The sequence below is a fragment of the Trachypithecus francoisi genome, unplaced genomic scaffold (assembly GCF_009764315.1).
Source record: "Trachypithecus francoisi isolate TF-2019V2 unplaced genomic scaffold, Tfra_2.0 Contig01579, whole genome shotgun sequence".
In the NCBI taxonomy this organism is placed as follows: Eukaryota; Metazoa; Chordata; class Mammalia; order Primates; family Cercopithecidae; genus Trachypithecus; species Trachypithecus francoisi.
In genome coordinates this window covers 1914810-1938772 of record NW_022681442.1, presented here as the reverse complement: position 1 = coordinate 1938772, position 23963 = coordinate 1914810, and the positions used below count along the sequence as shown (strand labels likewise).

Sequence of the window (23963 nt, the reverse complement as noted above, 5' to 3'; positions counted from 1 at the left end):
GGTCCTGCAGGAGTCCAGGCTCTCCCCCGGACCTCCAGGGAGGGTGTTTCCACCTGGTACCCTGGGGAGATGTGGCCAGAGCTGCTGCAGGGACCCTCTAGCTGCTGAGGTCAGGGGGTCTACGTCCACCCACGGTGTTGGCTCAACCATCATGTGCTGCCCACCCCAGGCCCAGGGCAGGTCCCACAAGGCCAAGGCTGCACCTTGCTGTCCAGGGGGCTGCAGCTGAGGCCTGTGCAGCCTCCCCAGTGCTAGTGCCAGCATGGTGCAGGAGTCGCAGCTCCAGGAGGACATGCAGGCTGCCTGCCATGAGAACATCCCTCTGCCGTTTGCAGACCAAGGCCCATGTGTGCAGAGGGAGGCATGCCGGTGCAGCGCACGCAGGGTCGGTGGGAGATGGACTGACCAGTGGTTTGCACCAAGCAGGCAGCAAAGGGCCCTGTGTGCTAAACTGAGCTGCTGGGACTTAATGTGCACAGAACCATGGAATGTAATGGAGAAGAATTCCTTGCTTTGGGAAGCCTGGGAAAGGATGGATGGGAGATAAGCCATCAGAATGCTGCTGAGTCTGGCGGGGGTTGGAGGTCACCAGAAGTAGCTCCTCCCTAGTTTTACTCAGATCCTGGCAGGGTGCATCTTACCATTTGTAGACTGCACCAAGGAATGCCTGGGACGGGCATGGGGGCCCTGCAGGGGTCACAGGCTGGGAGAGGAGGGGCTGACTGCCTTGGGCCCCTGGACACAGGTAATGCCTTTGCCTCAGGTGGCCGGAAGTGCCTGTAGACTTTGCAGAAAGCTGCTATTCCCTTCCTGCGTGGGTGTGTGACTCCTGGACGGTTCCCGGAGATTGCCCTGAGGCTGGGGTGGGTGCCTGTCCTGGAGCCCCCATCCCACAGTGCTCTTTGTCCGTAGATCTGTGTGCACAAGGGTTTGGTTGTTGAACCTGGAGACACGTGTTATGGTGAATTCCGGTGTTGACTGATGATATCATTAAGTGGGTAACATGACACAAAAACCACACATTCAGAATGTACAAATTCCATCCCAACACAGGTGGAAAATTTTATTAACTGTGGCTTTCTTCCCATGGCTTCGTTGCAAACAAGCACTTGGTACTTTGCTAGTGCAAGGTCCTTCCTTGGCGGGGAGGGATATAATCCCATGTCGATGTCTGGACGAGGAGAAAGAGGAGCTTCCCCTCAGCCCCTGGATGGGACTGTCCAGGCTGCTCCTCAGTGGCCACAGAGAGCCCCCCGGCACCTGCTCAGGGCAGGAATCAGTGGCTTTGGCTGCGTGCTTCATTGAGAAAGTTGATGTTTCCATCAGATCTTCTTGTGTTCGCACATGTTACTTCTTCTCTAAGAAGTCAGTGAAAACTTCACCTAACTTTAGAGGCTATAAAGAATGAGGTTATTTTCTGCCATGACATATTTAAGCTGAAGCTTCCCAAGCCGTAACAGTTTTAAGAAGTGACATTTCATTTTGAACACCAGCCTGCCACCTCTTTACTCCTCATGACAGACTGTCACTGTGCAGCACAGCAGTTAGTTGCTTCCTGAAGTGCCAGAAAATTCTCAGGTTGTGAGGAGTGTGCTGCTGGCGGGGTGAGACGTGCGACCTGGTGGGGGCCTCCGCGGGCACAGGCGGGAGACCCGGGCCAGAGCCCTGTGGGGTGAGCGCCATCCTGGCCAGGCACATGGCTGGGGCAGCTTCTGTCCCTTCTGCAAGGCAGTTGGCATTAGCACGGATGTTGGCATAGGAAGTTCTAGCAGGGCTAGTTAACAATGAGGGAAAACATGGTGTTTTCTCATTGTCTTTTTCATAGTCAACTAAAGGAATCATGCTTGACGAAGGCTGAAGTGGGATGTGATTCAGTCGGGTACGAGACTGTGCTGAGGTCTTGGAGGTCTTGGGCCTGGGGTCACCTTGAAGAGATTCCCAGGCGGGTCTCCAAGCCCGTGCTGCCGGGAGGGCCGGGCTGCTGTTGTGGACGGGCACAGCTACCCGCTTCACACAAGACTTGGGGTTCCCTCCACCGTGGAATCCGTCTTGCTTTCACAGGATTTGGGGACTGTCAGAGCTCTTCTCTTCTAATGTGTTCCCGTTGTCTAGAGGCTGGGGAGCACCATTTGATTTTAAAGGAACAGCCACAGTCCTGCCAGCTCCATAGAGAGAGCGGAGGTGGCCTCATGTTCTGAGCAGAGGGTGCCGTGGTATTTCTGACCAGGCAGGACCCTGGCTGGATTCACGAGATTGTGTGAGTCCAAAACGCGCTTGTCAGAAGCCAGGCGTCCTGGAGTTAGGGTCAGGTTCCCATGGTGGGTTTCATTACCCTCCTAGAGACTGGTGGGGTCCCAGCCTCTTGGAAGTGCCCACTCAGACACTGCCAGGTGCCTTGGAGGTAGCGGAAGCATCTCTTGATGTCCAAGTGTCCATTGTGACCTGTGTTGAGGACAAGGTCTGTGTGAGAAGGTACACTGGTACCTACTGTGTCTTAATGACCTGGGAGTGTCGTGAAGGCAGAATAGCCAGTGACCTTGTGAAACCAAAAGAGTGGCTGCCCACTCCGCCTCCTGGCTCTGGCGCAGGGAAGTTCCAGGGTTTAAGGCCTAAGCTGGCTGCACTACCTCCTGCCCTTAAGGACGATTGGCGTCTCTGGCGTGCTCAGGCCCCTGCAGCCTTGCCAAAAAAACCCACAAAAAACAAACCAACAAAAAACAGAAAAACACTTGTAATTTTTCATTTTATCTGTATTTTAGCATTAAAATGTTTTTCTCTACACAGTTAGCTAGAGGACGCACAGTGGTTAGCCTGTGGCCACGTCTCCCAGCTCTGCTGTGCACCGTACACATACACCTGAGTGTACTCAGGTTTGCACACCCCCTGACACTGGGACATTCATGTCATGAAAGCTCTTCATATAGATTTTTCTTTGGTCTGCAGTGACATGGCAAGTAGGAAAGACTTTTATGAAACTTCTTAAAGAAACAGGTAATAGTTACTAAGAAGCTTCCAAAAAGACTTTTATAGGCTTATCTTGACAATGTTCTGGTATCACAAACCAGTTGTCAGTTAGAGCTGGAGTTGGGTTAGCTAAACTGTGGGAATGGATATGGGAGTGGCAGTTATCATCTGGAAACATTATTCCAAAGTGCTTGAAGTTCCAGGGAGTTTTTGAAGCAATTTGTTAAAACTGTACACATTTCTGTTTTCTGCCCTTTTCTCTAGGTGTGATCTATTTCTTTCACACGCACGCAGCAGTTTTGTTAACTGCTTGCTGACTGATTTCCTGCCTGATTGCACAGATTCAGAGCAGTGCATGAGCTTCAGAATAGCGTTTATCTTCCTGCATTACTCATATTTAGTTCCATATATGTACCAAAAGGAAGAGTTCAGAAAAGAAAACCAGATTTTATGTTAAGTATGATTTTTAAACGTAGACAAGTGCCAGTTTATATCTCGAAATGGGTGATTTAAAGACCAGTGAACAGATTTCCTTAGATGTCCGTCTGCTTCTGGGATCTGATGTGTAGGCATCTTCACGTTGGTTTGATAACGTGCCACACGTCGTGTGTTATTTAGATGACTATGCCGAACCCTTTAATGAGACGCGTGTGCCTGGGGTGCTTCTGGAACCTTGCTGCCAGGGCTCCTCCTTCGACCATCCCTAATTCCCCAGGGCTCTCGTTGTTAGAGTATTCTTTACAACCAAAGCATCATTAATCAAAAAGGTGCTCTGCCATGCGGGGCCGGCTCCAATGACAGTAATAAAAATCGGCACACCTCCTGTTCCAGGACCCAGACCCTGGAAGTCTGTGTGCAAGCCAAGACATGAGCAGTATTTTGGAATGTGGCTTCAGATAGAAACCTTCTTTTAATTTGCAGGCCTGGTTATGTAATTCTAATGCAGAATCTCCCCCTCGGTTTCTGCGTGTGTGTAGCCAGGTTCACAGAAGTTGAGCCACAAACAAGGGTGTTTCCCTCTTTCCAGGGCTCCCGTTAGGACCCCACCAGGAGGCTTTGGGGTGGCATTTGGGAATGCCATTTGGATCCCTTCTCAATTGGACATCCCAGGTGGCAGCTCCAGTTTTGTTTGGTGAAACCATTTCCATGTAACAGAACCCCTTTTGGTTGTGAGAGCAGAATGAACTGAGCCACACTTGACTGTCTTGTGTTGGATATGACCCAGCTGAATCCGCGGGGAGGCCCCTGGTTACAGCAGGGACCACCGGTGGGGTCTCTGAGCCGTGGGCCCTTTATACTTGGTGAGCGTCAGCCACACCACCTCCTTCTCCCACCCTCCCATGGCCAGGTTTATGATTAGGTGATAGGGATGAAGTATTTTCTCTCTTCTAGGGTTTTGACACATGCTTTTTTTTTTTTTTTTTTTAATTACAGTACTATCTCATGCCTGATTTTGAGGTGGGCTGAACACGAGTCCTGAGGGTGAGAGGGGCTTCCCCAATGCCCCTTATTCCCTGTTCAGAAGGGAGATTGCAAAGCTAGTTTTCATCTTGCAGTGTCTTTGTGGGAGGTTGTGAGGCAGTCAGGCATGGTCCTGTTCCTCCCTCAGGTCAGCCAGTCTCCCACTTCACACAGACCCAAAGCCCAGGCCACAGGGGACCTGGGCTACCTTGTTTGTAAACTGCTTACAAGGAGGCAGGTGATTTCTCCCTTTTAGCCTCTTTGTTTTTATGTTTTTGAGGTGTGGTCTCACTATGTTGCCCAGGCTGGTCTGGAACTCCAGGACTCAGGCGATTCTTCCACCTCCGCCTCTGGATAGGTGGGACTGCAGGTGCACGTCACCATGCCCGGCTAGTCTGTTTCTGTGCAGTGGAGATGGTTAAGAGGGAAAGACACAGAGCTGCAAAGATCATCCTGGAAGGATGGTTTTTAGACATGTGCAGCAGGCCTGGAAAACAACTACCAGTAGGGGTGAAAGAAGACAGTTTCTGTCTCTGGGTGTCTTCCTTGTAATATGGCAGGAACTGGCCTCTGGCGCCAACTACTTAATTCAGAACATTGTTATTTAAACGCCATTCATGTTAAAAGGGAGATGAAATGAAATTCATTTCATTTTTCCAGAGGTCTCCAAATGGCCATGAAAAATCAGTTTTTTTCTGCCACCAATTACCGTCAGCCACTCATGTGGTTTAGGTGGATGCCATGGTGGTGCTGGGAGCACTGCCAGGCTGTGGGGCCATGGGCTTGTGCTTTGTGGGAGTGGGAAGGGGGGACATTAGGAAGCTCGACTGTTGAATTGCTTGGGTGTCCTAAATGTGGGCTGTGTTGTCGTCCCTGTGCAAGCCTGAGAGGCAGACACCACTGAGTCCACTGGACACCTGCCTGTCTGGTCGCCCCTTAGATTGTGGTCCTCTCAGCAACATGGCTGTCCCATTATGTACACGTGCCGTGTTACGGGTTTTGGAGCCCCCTTAGGACCGACATTTCCAGTTCAGGAAGTCCTAAACATTTGGGTCTTCCACATCATTGTTCCGTTTTGCAGAGTCGAAGCCAGCGTGTTTGAGTTAGACGGGACCCTGGGGCTGCCTGCTTTCCTTCGATGGGACGCCGAGGGCCTCTCTGCCCCAGTGTGTTCCCTGAGGTTCCAGTGGGCGGCTTCAGGGAAGAAGGGCCGGGAATTCCTGTTGCTAGGACAGGCCCTGTTTTATGCAGCTGTGAACCTTGTGCTTGGGTGTAGTAGGTGGTTGGCTTTTTTTCTTTTCTTCTTTTCACAGCACACTTGTAGCCAGAGCAGACTCTGTGATTTGCCCGGAGAGAGCTTGCACACACATTGTCTCCCTGTCTCTGGTGGTTGTGGCTGCAGCCTTCCAGACACCTCTCCCTGTCCCTGCCCTTGACACGCCTGGAATCCGTGTTCTCCCTTGTTTCTCTGACTTGCGTCCCAGGACATGGCCCTCACTGCTCCAGGAGCTGCTGAGGCAGCCTCATCTCAAAGCCAGGTCCTCTCCCTCCTGGTGAGCTGGCCGCCACCTTCTGCTCCTTAACGCTCTGTGCTTCTTCCAGCGCCAGTGCCTTTGCCTATGCGCGCCTGCCTGCCTTAGTCTCTCCTCCTCTTCTTCACCCAGAAAACTACAACACTGTCCCTCTTCTCTCAGCACCTCCTCCAGGAAGCCTTCCTGGACTCCCCAGGACATCAAACCCCTTGATACAGGCTCTCATTAATCCTAGAGTTCTCTTTCTGAATTTCTATCTCGTTATCATTGCATGATTCATATAATTAGATCTTTTGTTCAACACATATTTGCTGAGAACTTGTGGGGGCCAGGCCCTGTTATTCTAGATGCTGGGGATACGGCAGTAGATCAGCTAAGACTACTCCGGGTTGAAGAAAAACAGGAATTCCTCAGAACATAGACTTGAAACAAGCCCAACTTTCCTGTTCCCACACAAGGGGAAGCCTAGCCAGCCGTGGAGAGCTGTGGTGTGTGGCCGTGGAGAGCTGCGGTGTGGGGGGGGCCGTGGAGAGCTGCGGTGTGGGGGGGCCGTGGAGAGCTGCGGTGTGGGGGAGGCCGTGGAGAGCTGCGGTGTGGGGGGGCCGTGGAGAGCTGCGGTGTGGGGGGGCCGTGGAGAGCTGCGGTGTGGGGGGGGCCGTGGAGAGCTGCGGTGTGGGGGAGGCCGTGGAGAGCTGCGGTGTGGGGGGGGCCGTGGAGAGCTGCGGTGTGGGGGGGGGCGTGGAGAGCTGCGGTGTGGGGGGGGCGTGGAGAGCTGCGGTGTGGGGGGTGCCGTGGAGAGCTGCGGTGTGGGGGAGGCCGTGGAGAGCTGCGGTGTGGGGGGGGGCGTGGAGAGCTGCGGTGTGGGGGGGGCCGTGGAGAGCTGCGGTGTGGGGGGGCCGTGGAGAGCTGTGGTGTGGGGGGGGCCGTGGAGAGCTGTCGTGGGGGGGGGGCCGTGGAGAGCTCTGGTGTGGAGTCACTTACAGTGTTGGGGCCTGGTCTCTCAAGACTCTTGACCTTTTCCTCATGATCACTACGTGGTTGCCACAGCTCCCGCCATCACATCTGCCATGTCAAGGAAGGAAGGGTAGGGGGTGCCATCTGACTTTAGAAAAAGCATATGAAAACAAGAACTCTCTGCAGGCTTCTCCTCACTCATTGGCTACAGTTGTGACACATTTGCTGCCTGTATTGGAGCTTACATTCTAGTGAAGGCGACACATCAAGTAAGCAAATCATGCCACCGTGATTCCAGGTCATGTAAGGAAAATAAGGCAGAGACAGAAGGGGTGGAGGTGGTGACTGTTTCCAGCAGCTTCTCTGAGAAGGTGACGTCTGAGCGTGGTTGTGAGTGAGGTGACAGCGGCCCCTGTGCAGGCTGGGACGGAGACAGTGCGGCAGTGCGGAAGCCCTGAAACCAGAGGGAGGCTAGAGTGTGAGGGGCAGCGGCTGGAGGGGGCGGGTGGGTGGGTGCGATGGGGTCATGGGGGACTGATGCCAGGGAAGGAGGAGATGTGACCCACCAAATTTGGGACCATTTGGGCTAGGGGTCCCCAGTTTTGTTGGCACCAGGGACCAGTTTCATGGAAGATGAATTTTTCCACAGATGGGATCGGGAGGGTGGTTTTGGGATGAAACTGTTCCACCTCAGATCGTCAGACACTAGATTCTCCCAAGGAGCATCCCACCCAGATCCCCCCCATGCACAGTTCACAGCAGGCATCACACGCCTATGAGAATTTAATGCTGCCGCTGACCTGACAGTGATGCTCGCTCACCCGCTGCTCACCTCCTGCTGTGTGGCCCGTTTCCTAACAGGCCACGGACTGGACCCCCTGGTTTAAGCCATATCCGTAGGGAGTGTTTTCTCATCAAGATGGAAATGAAGGGGAGATGTGATCTGATTTACTTATGTGTGTTTTCATTTTATTCTAATCTTTATTTTTTTAACTCACGGAATTTTTTCACACCTCAGTGTTTATTCAGAAAAGCATTAACCATCGTTTGTTTTATATAAGACATGGTGAGATCACAGTAAGTGGAGAATGTTTGCCATTGTTTTTCTACTTGACATCAGCAGTGCAGCACATTAGCTTTTTTGTATATTATATTGACCCATGTATTCATAGTTTTGGGTACCCTTTATTTCTTTGTATAGCTCTTATTTTTCTTTTTCCTTTTTTACTTTCTTTTTTTTTAGTGGGGACAGGGTCTTGCTCTGTTACCCAGGCTGGAGTGCAGTGATACTATTGTGGCTTACTGCAGCCTTGACCTCCTGCGCTCAAGCAATCCTCCTGCCTCAGCCTCCCAAGTGGCTGGAACTACAGGCGCATGCCACCGGCCTGGTTCATTTTTTTGTATTTTTTAGTAGAGCTGGGGTTTTGCCACATTGCCCAGACTGGTCTTGAACTCCTGGGCTGAAGTGATCCTCCTGCCTCGGCCTGCCAAAATTCTGGGATTACAGGTGTGAGCCACCGTGACTGGCCCAGATTGGATATTAATACAGTTTTTTTTTTCTCCTTGAAAAGTCAACTCGTACCAACTATAGAAAACTGAGAATATGCAGATATAAAAGGAGTAGTTTAAATCATCCTACCTTATTTGATTTTTTAAAAAATAAACTGATTTTAGAATAATCTTAGATTTATGGAAAAGTTGCAAGCACTGTTCGATGTGATTTACGTTTTGTGGGTAATTTTTCTCCCCCCGGGAGATCACGTTTGTCTCCTTCCAGTTTCCGGCATCTTCGTCCAGTGGCTCCTGCGTAGAGGGTGCCGAGGCATCGGTCCAACGACTCTTGTTCGTTAGTGGTTTGTTTCCCATTATTTGGTCTCCCTTCGGCTTCTCTCCTGGTCGGGTTTCTCGTCACTTCTCGGTGGGTTATTTCCACAGTCGACCTCGGTTCTGGTCCAGTCTTGACAGAGCTGCCAGAGGGAGTCTCAAAATGCAAACCAGCTGCATCTCCCCTTGTTGAAAACTCTGTGGCTTTTCAGGGAAAAGGCAGCCAGCAGGACGGGCCTGGCCACGGTGGCCTCAGGGCCCGAGTGTGGCTGTGTCCCCCACGCCTCTCCAGGCACGCCAGTCCTCATCCCCCAGCTCTCGTGGCGGGTGCCTTCACCCCGGCCTGCGTGGCTCCTCGCCTGGCGGCCCGTCCCTGTAGTTCAGTTCTCTGTGTAGATGTCAGTTTCTCCATAAGCTCCCAGCTTCCCACACTCTCCCCCGAAGTGTGGCCCCAGCCCTGCAGGGTGGTTCCTAACTGCCACTCTGCCCGCCGTGTGCTAGCCTGGGTGTGTGGTTGCCTGCTGGCTCTGGGCTCAGGCTGGGGTGCTGCGAGGGTTGCAGGGATGACAGTGAATCTTTGTCTTCAGTGGGCCAGTCCCCTTCCCAGCGTCCCTCCTGGGGCTGTGGATCTGGCCTCCCCCGTTGAATGGCCCTCTCTTGAGGTTGTTGGGCGTTGGTGAAGATCCTGATGGGATCTCATCACTGAAGCCGGACATCTTTCTTCCCGGGTCTGGGGCATGGCGGAATTGCTGTGCGGCGTGTTGGGAGAGGGTTCATTGCCTTTATGGCTGCTTGTGACCTGTCCAGGCCACTGCTGTGCCAGCCTTTGTGTGTCTGGTATCTTGGCTTCTAAGTTGAGCCTCCCGCCTGGCTGGGTTGCGATGGTTTCACTCCCATCACGTTTTCATGCTATTGAAACTCACTTTTCTCACTGCCTGATTTCTGGCTTTTGTTGGTCCCTCCTGGTGTCTGTGATGCCTCCATTTAGTCTGCAGGCATCCCCCCACCTCTCTGGTGGCCCGATGTGCACACCTGCTAGGTCAGCCCTGGGCATCTGGGCATCGCATCAGAGATGTTGCCATGCTCGGTGGCCTGGGGCTTCTGTCCTGTAGAGGCCTCAGCCATTGCATTTCAGGAATCGGCACTAAACTAACTTCTCCTGTTGCCCACAGAAGAACTGTGCCAAATGCTCTGGTTGTCTACAGGAAAAAAAGGTAGTATGCAGGTGTCAGCAGCGTATCCAATTCCATTTCTGCAGGCCTCTGTGGGAGGTTTGCTCTTGGTTGGGGGGGGTGTTCCAGCTCATTGTCATGTTCAGGTGAAACGAGGCAGGCTTCACGTACCTCAATAATCAGCCGATTGGATATGGACAGGAGCTGGAATCTGTTGCTCATTTGGAAGTCAGATTCTGAACTCATTCCTTATTGCAGTTATAAACTGGTTGCCTTTTTTTGGTTCTTGGAATGATTTGGTTGGAGCCGACCTGGTCCCCGCAACTCCCTGCTTTGTGATTGATTCAGTGTGTTCCTGTGGCTTCAGGCCACCCTTGCTGGCCAGGGGAGCTGGTTCCTAGGGCTTGAGGCCAGCCTGCCCTTTGGATGAGAGGCCCATGCCATGATGCTGGTCATGGCGATAGCACCGCAGGGCACAATCAGGAATGTGCCAGAGCTTTAGGGTCCCTTGGACCAGCAGCTGGGGTCCTTGGGCATTTCCTGGGTGGAGGTGCTCTCTGGGGTGCAGAGTTGGTCATTCCAGGGCAGGCAGTTCACTTGGCCACACCAGGTTTGGCTGGAAGGCTTCTCCACTGCATTCCCAGCCACTGGCCTCCCGAGTTTAGCTTCTTGTGGTCAGGACCCAGACCCTGATAACCTTGAGGACTCTTCTCTCCGTGAGGCTGTCGGGGCTGAGCTGCCTGTGGCCCTCCACCACCCTGCTCCTTCCTCCGGGTGGAGGACACCCCATCCCCCATGCCCCTCCTTCAACTCGCTGGGATTCACCCCCAGTGGCCTTCCCAGGCTCCTGCCCTTCTGCCTGGCCCTGTCTGCACACTCCAATGTCTTCCCCTTTGGCTGATGCTGGATTGGGGGTGAACTCGAGGTGTGGTCTGTGCAGAATGGCATGACAGCCCTTCCAGCCCTTCATAGTGTGTAGTACCTGAAGCCCGGGCCGTGGCCGTCTCAGGTTAGATCCTCAGAGTGGCACTGTCAGGTAGAGGAGTCAGGGGTCTTATTGATGAGAAAATAGAGGCTTGGGAGAGGAGTGAGCAGCTAGGGTCTGACCAGTCCCCACATGGGGCACTCCCCAGTCAGAATGTATGCAGTGCAGCTTCAGGCACTGACATGGGCAAACCCTTCCTCTCCCAGACCGTCCCTTCCTGCAGCTGCTCGGACACTGGCACATGTTAGTGGGCGTCAGCACCAGGGCTGGGCTCCTGCCTGGGACTCAAATCAGGAGCAAGTCCCACGGAGGCAGAGCAGCCGAGAATCAACGGTGGCCATAGCCACCACATCCTGTTTCCAGGGGCAACCGTGGCAACAGTGCCAGCTGCCATGCCTGCTGTGCCTGGTTGCCCCACAGATGTTTCCTGAAGCTTGATTTTGGCTGTGATTGGAGCGTGGCCAGTTCTGGTTCCTACTATTTTCTGAGCCTGCTCCTCCAGCCTTCCCAGAAGTTCTTTGAGTGGTGGAGGAGCCTTTCAGTAAATGGCATTTGTGCTTAAATTAGCCCGTGTTTGTTTCTGACACCTGCTGTTGAGAGTGCTTCCTGATGCAGGTGCTCGGGGCTGGCCACGCTCCCCACCTGAGTCCAGAGCTCAGCCCAGGCCTCCCGACTCTGACAGCCTGCAGCCTTGCCCGAACTGGGATGATAGAGCAGCAAATATGGCTCTGTGGAGAACCGCATTTGAGAGAGCAAAACCTAAGCTGGCCTCTTTACAGCTAGTCTGCTGGAAGCGTTAACCCACCACCGTGCAGGACAAGTTTCCAAGAAGCGGCGAGAGAGCATCCCAATTTCTCACGCTGCCTCTAGAGCCCTGTTGTCTGAGCGGTATCTTCTGTGAACACACTTTGGGAAATGCTGTCGTGGATGCTTGGCCTGGCTGGTGGTCACACTGGTAATTCAGTTCCACAACTATTTTATGAGCCCCTTGTGTGTGTGATGCGTGCTCTTCTTTAGGGGGTCCCGAGCAGAGCCGCCAGCACCCTGCCTGAGAAGCAGTGGCCCCGGGTGGTGGGAGATGTCTGCAGGGGCAAGGGCTGAGGCTGGGGACTGAGATTGTGGCTCTGAGAAATGATGGAGATGGGAGAAGGGGAGGCAGTCACCTTGGAAGCAAGGGCAGGATGGCGATGCTTTGAATGAGACCCCGGGGAGAGGGGCAGCGTGCTCCAGGGGATGAGGTCGGAGGCAGAGGCAGCGTGCTCCAGGGGATGAGGTCAGAGGCATTGGGTTAAAATGTTGATCGTGGTGGGAACACCTGTGATCCCCAAATCCTACAGAGCCTTTGGGAGGCCTGGTCTTTGCATGTGTTCCCTCTAAACTCGTGCCGACATTGTGATTTGGTGTGATTTACCCTACAGACAAAAACAGTTGAAGCACCAAGAGTGATCTTCTCACAGCAACAGGACAGTGGGCGGGAAGCCATGATTTACACCCCCTGCCTTTATCTGGCCTCTGCCACGTGGTAAGTGGAAGGCAGGTGGCTCCTTCCACAGGGCTCTCTTTGCCCTCCTGGGAAGCCTGGTTTTTACCCTTGAGGCAGCAGGGAGGCTGCAGGGTGAGATGTTGAAGTGTGATGTGGGCAGAGCCTCTCTGCTGGGACATGGTTTCCGGCACATACCGTGTCCATATCCTGGGGCGATCGATTGGGATCCGGTTCAAATCCCTGTCAATCTGCACAGAAAAGGGGAGGTTGTAGAGGCGGCTCTGGAGTGTGACGGTTTAGGATTGAATCTTGAGAGTAATGCTTCTAGAAAACGCTTGTGTAGTTTGAGGTCTGCTGCCCGACCTTGCTCCCTTTAAGGGACATAAATGCACCTCCCTCTCCTCATTCTTGGAAAGACAAATGAGAGAACCAAAGTGAGGCCTTAGAAGCATGTGGAAGACACAGAAAGGAAAGATCAGCTGGAGGGCTGGTGGAGGCTTTCACAGGAGAGGAGACCAGGCAGCAAGGTGCCCAGCAGACAGGCAGGGAGGGGGTCTTTAGTGAAGGCACAGAGATTTGAGATGCATGCGGGATTCAGACCCGCTTCAGTGTGGGCACAGAGTGGGAAGGTGCCAGTGAGCGGCCCTTCCAGTGAGCAGCCCTTCCAGTGGTCATCAGGCCTTTTCTGTAGAGGGCCAGAGAGTCAGTGTTCTGGGCTTGCAGGGCCACACTGCCTCTGTCACAACTGCTCACCTCTGCCACTGCAGCACAGAAGCAGCAGGAGACTGTGTGTAAATAAATGAACACAATTGTGTCTCAATAAAACTTTATTTACAAAGACAAGTGCAGTGAGTCAGATTTGCCCCACGGGCTCTAGTTTGTTGCCCCTGCTCCAGCCCCTTGATGTGGGGAGCCCTTGCTTTGTTGTTCTCAGTGAGCTTTGAGAGCTGGTGATTGGGTTGGAGTGGGAAGAACCCAGGTGTAATGGGATCCATGAGGACGGCCTTCCTTGAGTAGCCACGAGCTGCTGTGGGTCTTCCTGTGGTGATGAGAGGACAGAGCTAAAATAGCAAGACCCAGTGCCTGAGGAGGCTGAAGAGGGAGGATCGCTAGAGCCCGTGGTTCAAGACTGCAGTGAGCTAGAATTACACCACTGCCCTCCAGCCTGAGCAGCAGAGCAAGACCCCGTCTCTAAAAAATAAGAGAGAAAGAAATGTACAAGTGTAAAGGTAGCCTATGGATGTGTTCCCCCGTATTCCTCAGGCTCTGCTCTTCAGCCTCCTGATCAGCTGGAACTACAGGTGTGTGCTATCACACCCAGCTAATTTTGATTCTTTTTGGACAGGGTCTTGCTATGTTGCCCAGGCCGGTTTCAACTCCTGAGTTCAAGTGATCCTTCTGTCTCGGCCTTCCAAAGTGCTGGGATTACAGGCATGAGCCACTGCGCCCAGCCTTGTACATCTCTTTAAATGTAAATTAAATGTGCTCTGGAGAGCACATTTAATTTACCCCCGCATTACTCATCCTCTCGGGCTGGCTCCTAACACAGGTGTCGTGGCGTAGGTGCTGAGTTGAATCTTTCTGTAAGTCATTGCATACAAGCTTCATTCTAAAATGTACTTTATTCCAAATATTGAACAGTTTGTCTTTGGGATTTATTGTCTGTGGTACTTGTTTTATTAATTGTTTTAGTAAAACAAAGTGAGCTTAGTTGTGAGTATTATTTAAAAGGAGCTCTTACCAGGTCAGCGTCCTTCAATGATGCATTGGTTTAAGATAAACAAGAAGAATCGGGATATAGTAATTTTAGGAAATAACAGGAGACTGTAGTGTTGGTTGGCTGCTCTAGGTAATTGTGGTAATTTTCTGTCTTCTCGGTAACCATATTGTAAAAATGACGCGTCATATAATTCTAAAAATGAGGAAAAAGCTTTGGAATATATTTTGTGTCATAAATAACCAGCACTTCTGTTGTGTTTTATATACGACCAGCCTCTTCCATATACACTTTGTCTTAAAAATTGTTTCTGTTTAGGTACTTGGAAAAATGGACAAGGCCTGTGAAATGAAACGCACCGTGCTAGACAGCCCTCTGGGGAAGCTGGAGCTGTCTGGGTGTGAGCAGGGTCTGCACGAAATAAAGCTCCTGGGCAAGGGGACGCCTAAAGCTGAGTAAGTATGAGCCCGCATGATCCTGTATACTGCGCGTGCTGAAGCAGCCGAGGAGGATATGTGATAACTGCTTGTTTTCCATCGATCACAGGGTAACACATAGCCTTACCCCCGCAACCGCAGCCACAAGCCTGTCTCTCAAAACAGTGTGCTGCGATGGCTCCTGCATTTGCAGCTTCCCTGTGTGTTGCCCAGAAGCCCTCCGCCTCCGATGAACCCAGGGCCATGCCCTTCATACCCTTTCATTAGTAGCTCCAAGATGTTTGATTCATGTGTACGTTTACAGAGGAGTTGGTTGGTGATGAGCATTGAACATTTTGGTTCTTCAGCATATGTCTCTAGAAATTTAGAGACAGGGAGATACAGGATTAATCTTGATTAAAAAAAAAAAAATCCAGACCAGGGTTCCCTGTTCCGCCAGAGTCAACCAGGTGAGTTTCACACTAGGACTGCTTGATGTTCTGGACTTCCTTAACCAGGAGGCCCATTTGCCCTCTGAAAGCCGTGGTCAGACCCTTGGCACGGGTGTGGCTGAGGACAGCCCTGCCAGGGGGAAGGGCCCGAAAGCCCCTTTTCAGCATGACTTTAGGGTCTTGTCATTTCTAAGAGCATATGTGTCTCTCTTTTTGTGAACAGCTCCCACTGTATTTCTCCAACTGCAAAAACAAAAAATGTAAAGCACTCCTTAATGTTTTGCTTTGAAATGTAACATTTAATTTCCTCCGTTCATTCTATTAAAATTGTAGGTCTTGTTATTTCTGACAAGAAGAAAAAAACACCCACTCCTATGCTTGGTGTTTCTCTTAACTGGCTAATAAACACAATGCCAAGAACATTAGATAAAGAAAATACATAAGAAACATAAAAATTGATTTTAATGGACCCCTGTCAGAGGCAGCCGTAATGAGCACAAGTGCACTCATAAATATCAGCACTCGCCTCCGCTGTCGAGATTTTTCCTGTAGAGCTGCACGTTACAATCAATATAGTCTTTTTGAGGCCAAAAAATAAGCAAACCTTTGAACTATGTGAATACGCTCTTTTCAATTTCTATGAGAACCACCTGGCTGTAGTGTTCAGAAAATCACAGGCACCAAATAATTTGTAGGGGAAAATGTCATTTTGTCTTTTAGCATGTTCAGTTGCACAATAAATCATAGAAGTTATGTGTTGGTTTTCTTTTGGGAAAAAGTAAAGGTACAAAGTGAATTTGGGGAAGAAAAAGGAAAACAAAACAAAAACAACAAACATTGTAAGATATGTTTTGTTAAATGCCCGTTGTGGATTATGCAAATAGGATGAAGAGGCTTAATTTTGAATTTCTACTTTATGAACTTTCTAAATCAAGTTAGGATCAGGTTCAGGTGTAACAACAGCCCTGCAATAATGCTAAATCCTGAATACGATCTGGCTGATTGCTCTCTTGAAGACACACCTGTAGACAAACCGTGGGCGCGGGGGCTGTTGCCTTCATGGCTCCTGGGAAGTTGGGCTCCTCTGAGCTTTCCTCTTGGGGTCTCCAGATGGTGGTCCCTTCCCTGGTGCTTCGAGACGGCGCTGGGCCCGAGCCACAGGTAGGGGAGAAAGAAAGGAGGGCGTGTCATATATGGGCTAAAATTAGGTGTACTGTGAGTAAGGAAAGAGTGGGATTTAGGGGCAGCCAGTAGTGTGTGTGTGCACAGTTAGTTTTGGTGGGGGGAGCACTTAAAAGTTTGAGAATAGTATATAAAACTCTATGAATATTCAATTAAGTTTAACATTGTATCATTTTTAAAATTTAGGTAAAAATTACATAGAAGAATTAAGATTTCAAGTGTACAATTCGGTGATGTTTGACAAAAGCGTACAACCATATAACCACCACCGAAGACACAGAACATTCAAGATACAGAACATTCCAGAAAGTTCCCTCGTGCCCCCTTCAGTCAGTCGTCTTTGCGAATTTTTGTTTCCATTTCTCCTGAGTAAATTCCTGATTGCGGAGTTGGTGGGCTGGATGGCGAACGTGTGTTTAACTTGACAAGAAATGGTCAAAACTTGCTTCAGAGCAGTATCGTCTTAAATTCCCACTAGCAGCGTGCGTTTCAGTTACTCCATGTTCTTGGCAGTACTTGGTGGTGTCAGTTTCTCAGATGTCAGCCATTTTGGCTGGTATGAAGTATTATCTCATTGTGGTTCTAATTTGCACTTTGCCGATGACTTATCCTGATGAAGTCTTGGCCATTCCTGTGTTTTCTTTGTGAAATATCTACTCAAGTCCTTTGCCTGTTTTTTATTTTTTATTGTTTTGAGATGGAGTCTCGCTCTGTCGCCCAGGCTGGAGTGCAGTGGTGCAATCTCAGCTCACTGCAACCTCCACCTCCTGGGTTCAAGCAGTTCTCCCGCCTCAGCCTCCTAAGTAGCTGGGATGACAGGCGCCCGCCACCACACCCGGCTAGTTTTTGTATTTTTAGGAGAGACGGGGTTTCACCATGTTGGTCAGGCTGGTCTCTAACTCCTGATCTTGTGATCTGCCTGTCTTGGTCTCCCAAAGTGCTGGGATTACAGGCGTGAGCCCCTGTGCCCGGCCACCTTTTGCCCATTTTAAAATTAGAGCTTTCTTGTTTGTGTTTTTGTTGTTGTTACTGATTTGTGGTTCTGGATAGGAGACTTTTGTCAGATGTACGTATTGTGATGATTTTCTGACAAGTTGGAGGTCTGCTTTTTTGTTTTTCTAATAGTGTCTTTTGATGAGAAGAGGTTTTAAATTTTGAACAGGTCGATATGTCTTTTTTTTTCCCCTTATGTTTAAGACTTTTTGTGTTCTCTATAAGAAATACTTGCCTACTGTAATTTCTGAAATTCATTCTCCTGTAATTTCTTTTAAAAGCTTTGTAGTTTTTTTTATGTTTAGATATGTGATCCATTTTGAATTACCTTTTTGTGAGGTACAGAGTTTATTTTTTCCCTGTAGCTATTTAATTGTTCTAGCATCATTTGTTGGAAAATAAAAATTGTCTCCTTTCTTCATTGAATTACCATTATTTGGCCAAGGGTGTGTGAGCCTGTTTCTAGTTTTGCTGTGTTTGGTTCAGCCTACCTTTGCCTGTTCTGTGCCCGTTCCACGCTGGCCTGGTTAGGTAGCTTTGTGATATATCTTGATGCCAGGTAATGTGAGTCCATGAGTCCTCTAAATTTATTTATTTTTAAATCATTTGGCGTCTGCATCTCTTCAGTTTGCGTAGTACTTTTAGAATTCAGGTGTAAATTTCTGCAATGATTCTTTCTGGGATTTCGATTGGGAGTTCATTGAACCTGGGTGTCAATTTTGGAAGGTTGACGTCTTGGTATTGAAGGGGTCAGTTCCTGGCTTTGACTGGCATCTGTGTTTGTTTACGTTCTTTCATTGTCCTCGGCAGCGCTGGATGGTTTTTCCGCCTGGAGGCTTTGCTCGTCTGGCAAACTCCATTTCTAAATACTTTGTTCTTGATGGTATTCTAAATTAGATTGAAACTTTCTAACCTTTTAATTTATTGCTGCTTGTATTTAACAACTGACTTGTATGTTGATCTTATATTCTGGAATCTTGACTCATTCATGTATTTGTTCCAGGGTTGTTTTGAGATTGCTTAGGATTCTGTATAAAAATTCATGATGTCTCTGAATAAAGACAATATGCATCTTCCTTTCTGATCTTTATGCTTTTAATTTCTTCTGTTGAGCTGTCCAGAACCCTCCAGGATGACTTCAGTAAGTGTGGCGACAACGGACGTCCTTCCCTGGTTCCTGGTTTGGGGAGCTTGCAGGATTTCACCTGTGAGGGCTTACTCCCCATTTTGGGTTTCAGAGGCATCTTCCTCACTGGGTGGAATTTTGTCAAATGATTTTCATGTATGTGTTGACATGGTCATGTGATCTTTCTCCTTTATTCTTTACATTTGGTAGAATAAATTTTTAGAATTTTAAACCAGGTGTATACTTTTCTCTTTTTGTGGTAATATCTTTGTCTTGTTTTGGAATTAGGCTCCTTCTGATGACAAATCAGTTTGGAAGCATTCCCTCTTCTATTTTGTGAAAGAGTAAGGGTTGGATTGATATTACTTTATCCCCAAATTGTGAGATGAATGCACCTTGGACGCCATCTGGGTCTGGTGTCGGAAGTCTTCTGTGAAGCTTCCTGGTTTAGTAGAGTTGGGTGCTGCCTTCACTGACCTCGGGGTGCTCCCCTGAGCCATGGGTGCCCTGTGTGGCTGCTGTCCTCTGGCCGCTGAGTGACAGTGACTGCCAGGACTTGGGACAGCTTCCTGCTGGCTCTGGCCCCTGCCCTCACCCTTTTCCGAGTGCCTGTGAGTCCCAGGGCGGTCCTCGCTTCCTCTGAACGGGTGTTTCTTTCTTTAGTAGATAAATTACAGGTTGACCGTTGGGCCTTCTTCAGTGGCATTGCCTCTGTGCTTCTGTACAAAGTGTGTTTTCCGCTCCCCAGGTGAGTCCATTGACCTGTGTGTGGCTTCGCACAGGGACCAACGACTTCCTTGCCTCGTTACCTTTCCCTCCCTAAAAACGTGTGTGAGAAGCACATCCGTTGGGAAAGTGGCATATTTTCCAAAACGGAAGCAACATAAGCTGCTTTTAAGTTAGTTTCTTAACTGCCTGACAGTATCAGGTTTCTGTGAATGCCATCACATCCAGGAGCACTTGGCCTCTGCAAGAGCAGAGCAGCTCCCCCGCGCCATCTTCCCGCGGCTGCAGAGCTCTGACCTCGTCAGATTCCCTGCAGTGCCCACAGTCTAATGAGAGGGGCCAGGCGGTATGTGTTTATTTTTCTAATGTTATTTTGGGGCCTGTTTAGTTTTCCATAATGTTGATTGCCATATTTGATTACTTGAAAAAATTGACTGTATCACCCTGGGTCATACTTAGATTCCAAAAATAGTAGCAGTAGGACTTCTAGAGCTTGGATGCTGGGGAGCCGAGGGGGTTCGTCTTTCACTTACCAAGGGCTTACCCTTGTTTTTCATTCTTTTGTTTTTTTCACATAAGCCTCTTTTCAGAAAAATATAGGAATGTAATACTGGAAAAGCTGATAGAGTCCAATCCACCTAAAGCACTGTAAACCTTTTTGTATTTGGGAAAATGCGAGGACTACACACAGACTGTCTTCTACTGCAGAGGCTCTTTTTCTGTCTTCATGGTAGGGATCCATTTACAGGGTTTGTGGGTCTGCTTTTGGCATCTGGCCCAGCCAGCCCTGGGGTTGAGGCTGGGTGGGGCATGCAGGTTGGGCCTGACCCTCTTCTGAGCACCTGGCTGGCTGGACAGATAAGGCCTCCAGTCACCAGCGAGGCTGGCCTGGCCCTAGACCCTCTGGAACGTGAGAACGTATCCTGCAGGGCCTCTGTGTTGAACCTGGGAGGGGAATTGTCTGATGACATTGGATGCCCTGTGAGGTTCTGCCCTCAAAACACACCCTATGGAAAGCATGAAGATGCCTTTGAGCTTCCCAAGGCAGCTGCAGCAGGAAGTGACCTGCGTTTTGCCTCTTTCCCGCTAATCTCTAAATATGTTCAGGAACTCAGTCGACCCTCAGCAGTGCATGGGGTCCCGGCTGGCTTGGTATGTGCACCTGCCGTGTCTGTGCTGCCAGTTATCCCCGCGGCCCCTCTGTGCAGGTCGGTCTGACCGGTGCCAGTTGGATGGTTCCTGAAGGCCACGAGAACCTTCCTGGGAACTTCATGAATTCGTTTTTTCTGACAGATTGGGAAATTAATACAGACACTTGCCGCATTCACGTTATTATAATTGATCTTTCAAGGAGGAGAATAAACTGTTCTTAAGGACAAACGCTCAGAGAAGCACTCCCAGTAAAAATAGCATCCAAAAAAACGCGCTCTGTAGGACTTTTACCTGCGGCAAGTTCAGCTGTCTCATTGCTTTTCCTCAGTGCCGTGGAATAATGATTTGTGTTGTATGTGCTTAAAAAATGTAATTATTTTACTTTACAGAGTGTTCCTTAAGGAGGTCTCTTGAGTCAAATAAGCATGTTTCTGTGAGGAAAACTTGCCAGGCGCTCCTTGGCTTTATAGAAATCGTCTGTTTTTCAAAAACGAGGGGCTGAATGCCCTGGCGAGCCTGGAACCCCTTGTTCTCGCCCATGGAATGGCTCTGCCATTCCATGTCGGTGAGGCCTGTCCATACTGACGGATGTCACCTCCCGTTTCTGCCTGAGAGGGGTAAATGACCAGTGGTGGATAGGGAGTTCCTCTTGTGACTTATGTTATCAGTAACACAAATTGTGCATATACTTCACCCCATGCTAAACATGTATAGTGCATTGTCCTTTAGAAGCCAGACAATGGCCCCGTCTTTCAGGTTGATGGCTAAAGAGACAAGACAGGAAGCCAAGGTGTTTCTTCTCCACTCCACAGATCTTTGTGATCAATTCTCGTGGTCTGTGATGAGAGGGTGCGATGGTGGTCGACTGCTGGCCCCCAGACACACAGTGCTGCACGTGGGGCCTGCAGAGGTGTTAGTGCAGCCCGTGAAGTGGCAGCTCTTGGACCTTAGTAAAATAAAGGGAGGCAGCATAATATGCTTTTAAGTGAGCGTATGGCGTGAAAACCCTGCCGTTGCGTGATAGGAGACAGGCTCTGCACACTGAGCCTTCTGAGTTGTGAAGGATGAAGTTTGCTGTGCTCCTCTGATTGGCAGCTGAAAGGGCAGGTCAGAGCTCCTCTCTACAGCACTGCCGAGAATCCCAGGCTGTGGAGCACCGGCCCGTCCACCCCAGGACAGTGCTGCCTGGCCATAGAAGAGCGAGCTTCCGTGATGCACTGTGCAATTGTTGTATGGTTTCTGATCTAGAAAATCAAACCTGAACAATGCACAACCTCACCAGCTTCTGTGCTCTTGACGTTTTTCTCCCCGCAGCTGGTTCTGTGCTGACCTGGGGGCAGAGTAGACAGTGGTGGCAGCCAGGTGGACCGTATTTAAACAAGTGTCACTGAGATTTAGGGTCCTTATGTTCTGGACTCATCTAAGGAAAAAAAAAGCAATGCAAAAGTTTTATTTCTGTCAATTTTGTAACTGTGTTAGAAGGAGACAGAGATGGCGAATGTGTGTGCCTGTGTCCATGAGTCAGAAGCAAACTTGTTCATTTAATTTTAAGTCTGCCAGGAACCTCTTGGAAGGAAGAAAAGAATGGTTTAATAGCTACAAATATCTGAGTTCAGAATATGAACCAAACTGTCAGAGCGAAAGATTTTTTAAGTTTCCAACATTTGGAATAAAAGAGCACTTTAGAGTAACAGGTAAATGGGTTAACTTCAAGCAGAGAGAGGTGGATGTTTCTGCCTCTCTGGCATGTTAAAATAAAACCCCTTAAATCCCCTGCTCTTAACAATAAGTTTCCATTTAAGAGTCCTTGGGCTTCACCTCTGTTCGGCTCTGTTTATGAAGGGAGGGCAGCTTTTCCAGAGAGATCATGCCCCTCTCTCCTTTATGTGGCCACAGAGAGCCTTTCTCTGTTTTCATGAGGAGGAAACATGGAACCTTGGCACAATCCAGTTCTCATCAAGAATTACATCGTATGACTTGCAGGCCAGGGGAGGAAATATCCCGGAAGTGGCAGCCACTGGATAGGCACGTTGCCGCCACAGGCAGCATCGGCGTCTGTTCAGGTTTCAGGAAGGTCACTTCTTGGCTCAAATCCCTGGTATTTCCAGGTTGTCTTCAGACTGTGGCTTTCACCTTCAGGAAGCCCCAGCATGGCCTTGGGCCCAGCTTAGAGGCTTGTGGGGTTTGGGTGTGGCCCTGTACACAAAATCCTGTCTAGGATTCGTAATCTTGCAACAGCCAACCCTGATGGGATTGGCCAAGATGACGGTGCCCTTCTTGATGGCCCTGGCACCCTGTGGAGTTGGGCCCTGGCCCTCACTGCCCTGCTGCATGGGTGGGCCACGCCCCTCCTGCTGATCAACATCTGTTGTGAAGAGTCTGGCCCTGCGGACCCCGGCCTCAGCCCCATGTCTGCGCTGGGCTTGCGTTGCCTGCCTTTCGGTCCCCTCACCTCATGGCGGTTTGCTGCTTCTAATCAGTTGTGGTCTTGAAAAGCTGGTGAATGGGCTTGTCCACATTGTATGGGAAATGAGGCTCAATGAACCCCTGTGAGAAACGCCAAGTGTGGCATTTCTGACAGTATCCCACAAAAACATCTCAGAGGCCATTTCCGTTTCCTCCTGGAGTCTCTGTTTCTCCCAGAAGAAGTGGCGTGGCCAGGGGTCAGGCAGATGCCAAGGAAGTGGAGACTTGGAGGGACTGGCACCTGTGGAACAGCCCCTGCGTCGTCTGTCTGGCCTGGTGGGAGGAGGTGTCCTTCCGTCACTGGACTTCATCCTCAGGACCCCTCTGTGAAGTTGTTGGCATCGATGTCCCTTTATCAATAAGAGAAATGCAGATGGGGTGAGGGATGGTGGGTTACAGGGGCCTGGGGAAGACTTGGGGGAACGTGCACTAGAGACTGCCACTCTGGGGGTGACCGTTGTTCTGCCGTGAAATCCTCTATGACTCTTGTCTGCAGTTGAGGGAGCCTCTGAGGCCGCCCTGGTTGGGACTTGGTCAGTGGGAACTCAAGTCAGTGCTGTCCTGGGGCCTGAGGGCCAGTGTCCTCCAGGTCATGTCAGATTGGGAAGTTCAGGCTCAGCACTGGGTTTGTCCTGGTGATACCACTCGCCTGCCGCACACAGGGAGTCATTGTAAAGTTACGACCTGAGCTCGCATACGCGCTGGTCTTAGAGCTCGTTGGACGGTGATGTGCTGTTTTAGAGGAGAAAAGGCTGAGGCGAAACAAGAATGGTGGTGGTAGTTACTCAGGGCCACGTCTGTGGACGCCATCCTCAGGATGCCGTTGCATCTCAGGCCAGCCTCCCTCTCCTTTTACAAACTGCCGGCACACACCTCTCATACTCTGAAATTTGATTTCTGGAATGCTTTTCTCTTTTTCCTATGTCTTTAAGTAATATTTTCTGATATTTAAACTGTCTGCAACTAATGAATAGTTTTCAGTTTTTGTTTTAAAAGTGTTCATGTCATTTAAGCTCTAAACTCCCACAGTATACTTGGTTTGTTAAATGTAAAATTGTATCAGTAATTAGATCAGCTTCTTGATATTAATGTACAGGGTAGCTCTTGCGTGCTGATCAGTTCAGAATTTAAATTGAGTTAAAGGTTAAATGAGTTTAATTTTTGAATTGAACTGAAGCATTGTCTTTTGGCAGATTCATCCAGAATTTTTATTTCCAGTTGCTCTACAAGTAACGGAAGTGGGTCTTTTTGCGATAAAAACATTGTGAATACGTTTAGGATTCAGTGAGCTTCTGTCATTTATTCACTCATTCTCTAAACTTGCGAAGGCCCTGCTCTGTGTCAGACCGGATGGCAGG

At 49.9% G+C, this 23963-nt stretch overlaps 1 protein-coding gene across 6 annotated transcripts in view; it reads left to right on the top strand.

The window, feature by feature from the left end:
- Positions 1-23963, top strand: part of MGMT (O-6-methylguanine-DNA methyltransferase) — a 288419-nt gene that overhangs the window by 56220 nt on the left and 208236 nt on the right. For all 6 annotated transcript variants that reach the window (XM_033178877.1, XM_033178860.1, XM_033178905.1 and 3 more), the window contains one exon: positions 14411-14547. In XM_033178877.1, coding sequence (XP_033034768.1) covers positions 14411-14547 — 137 coding nt within the window. The remainder of the gene's footprint in view (positions 1-14410; positions 14548-23963) is intronic.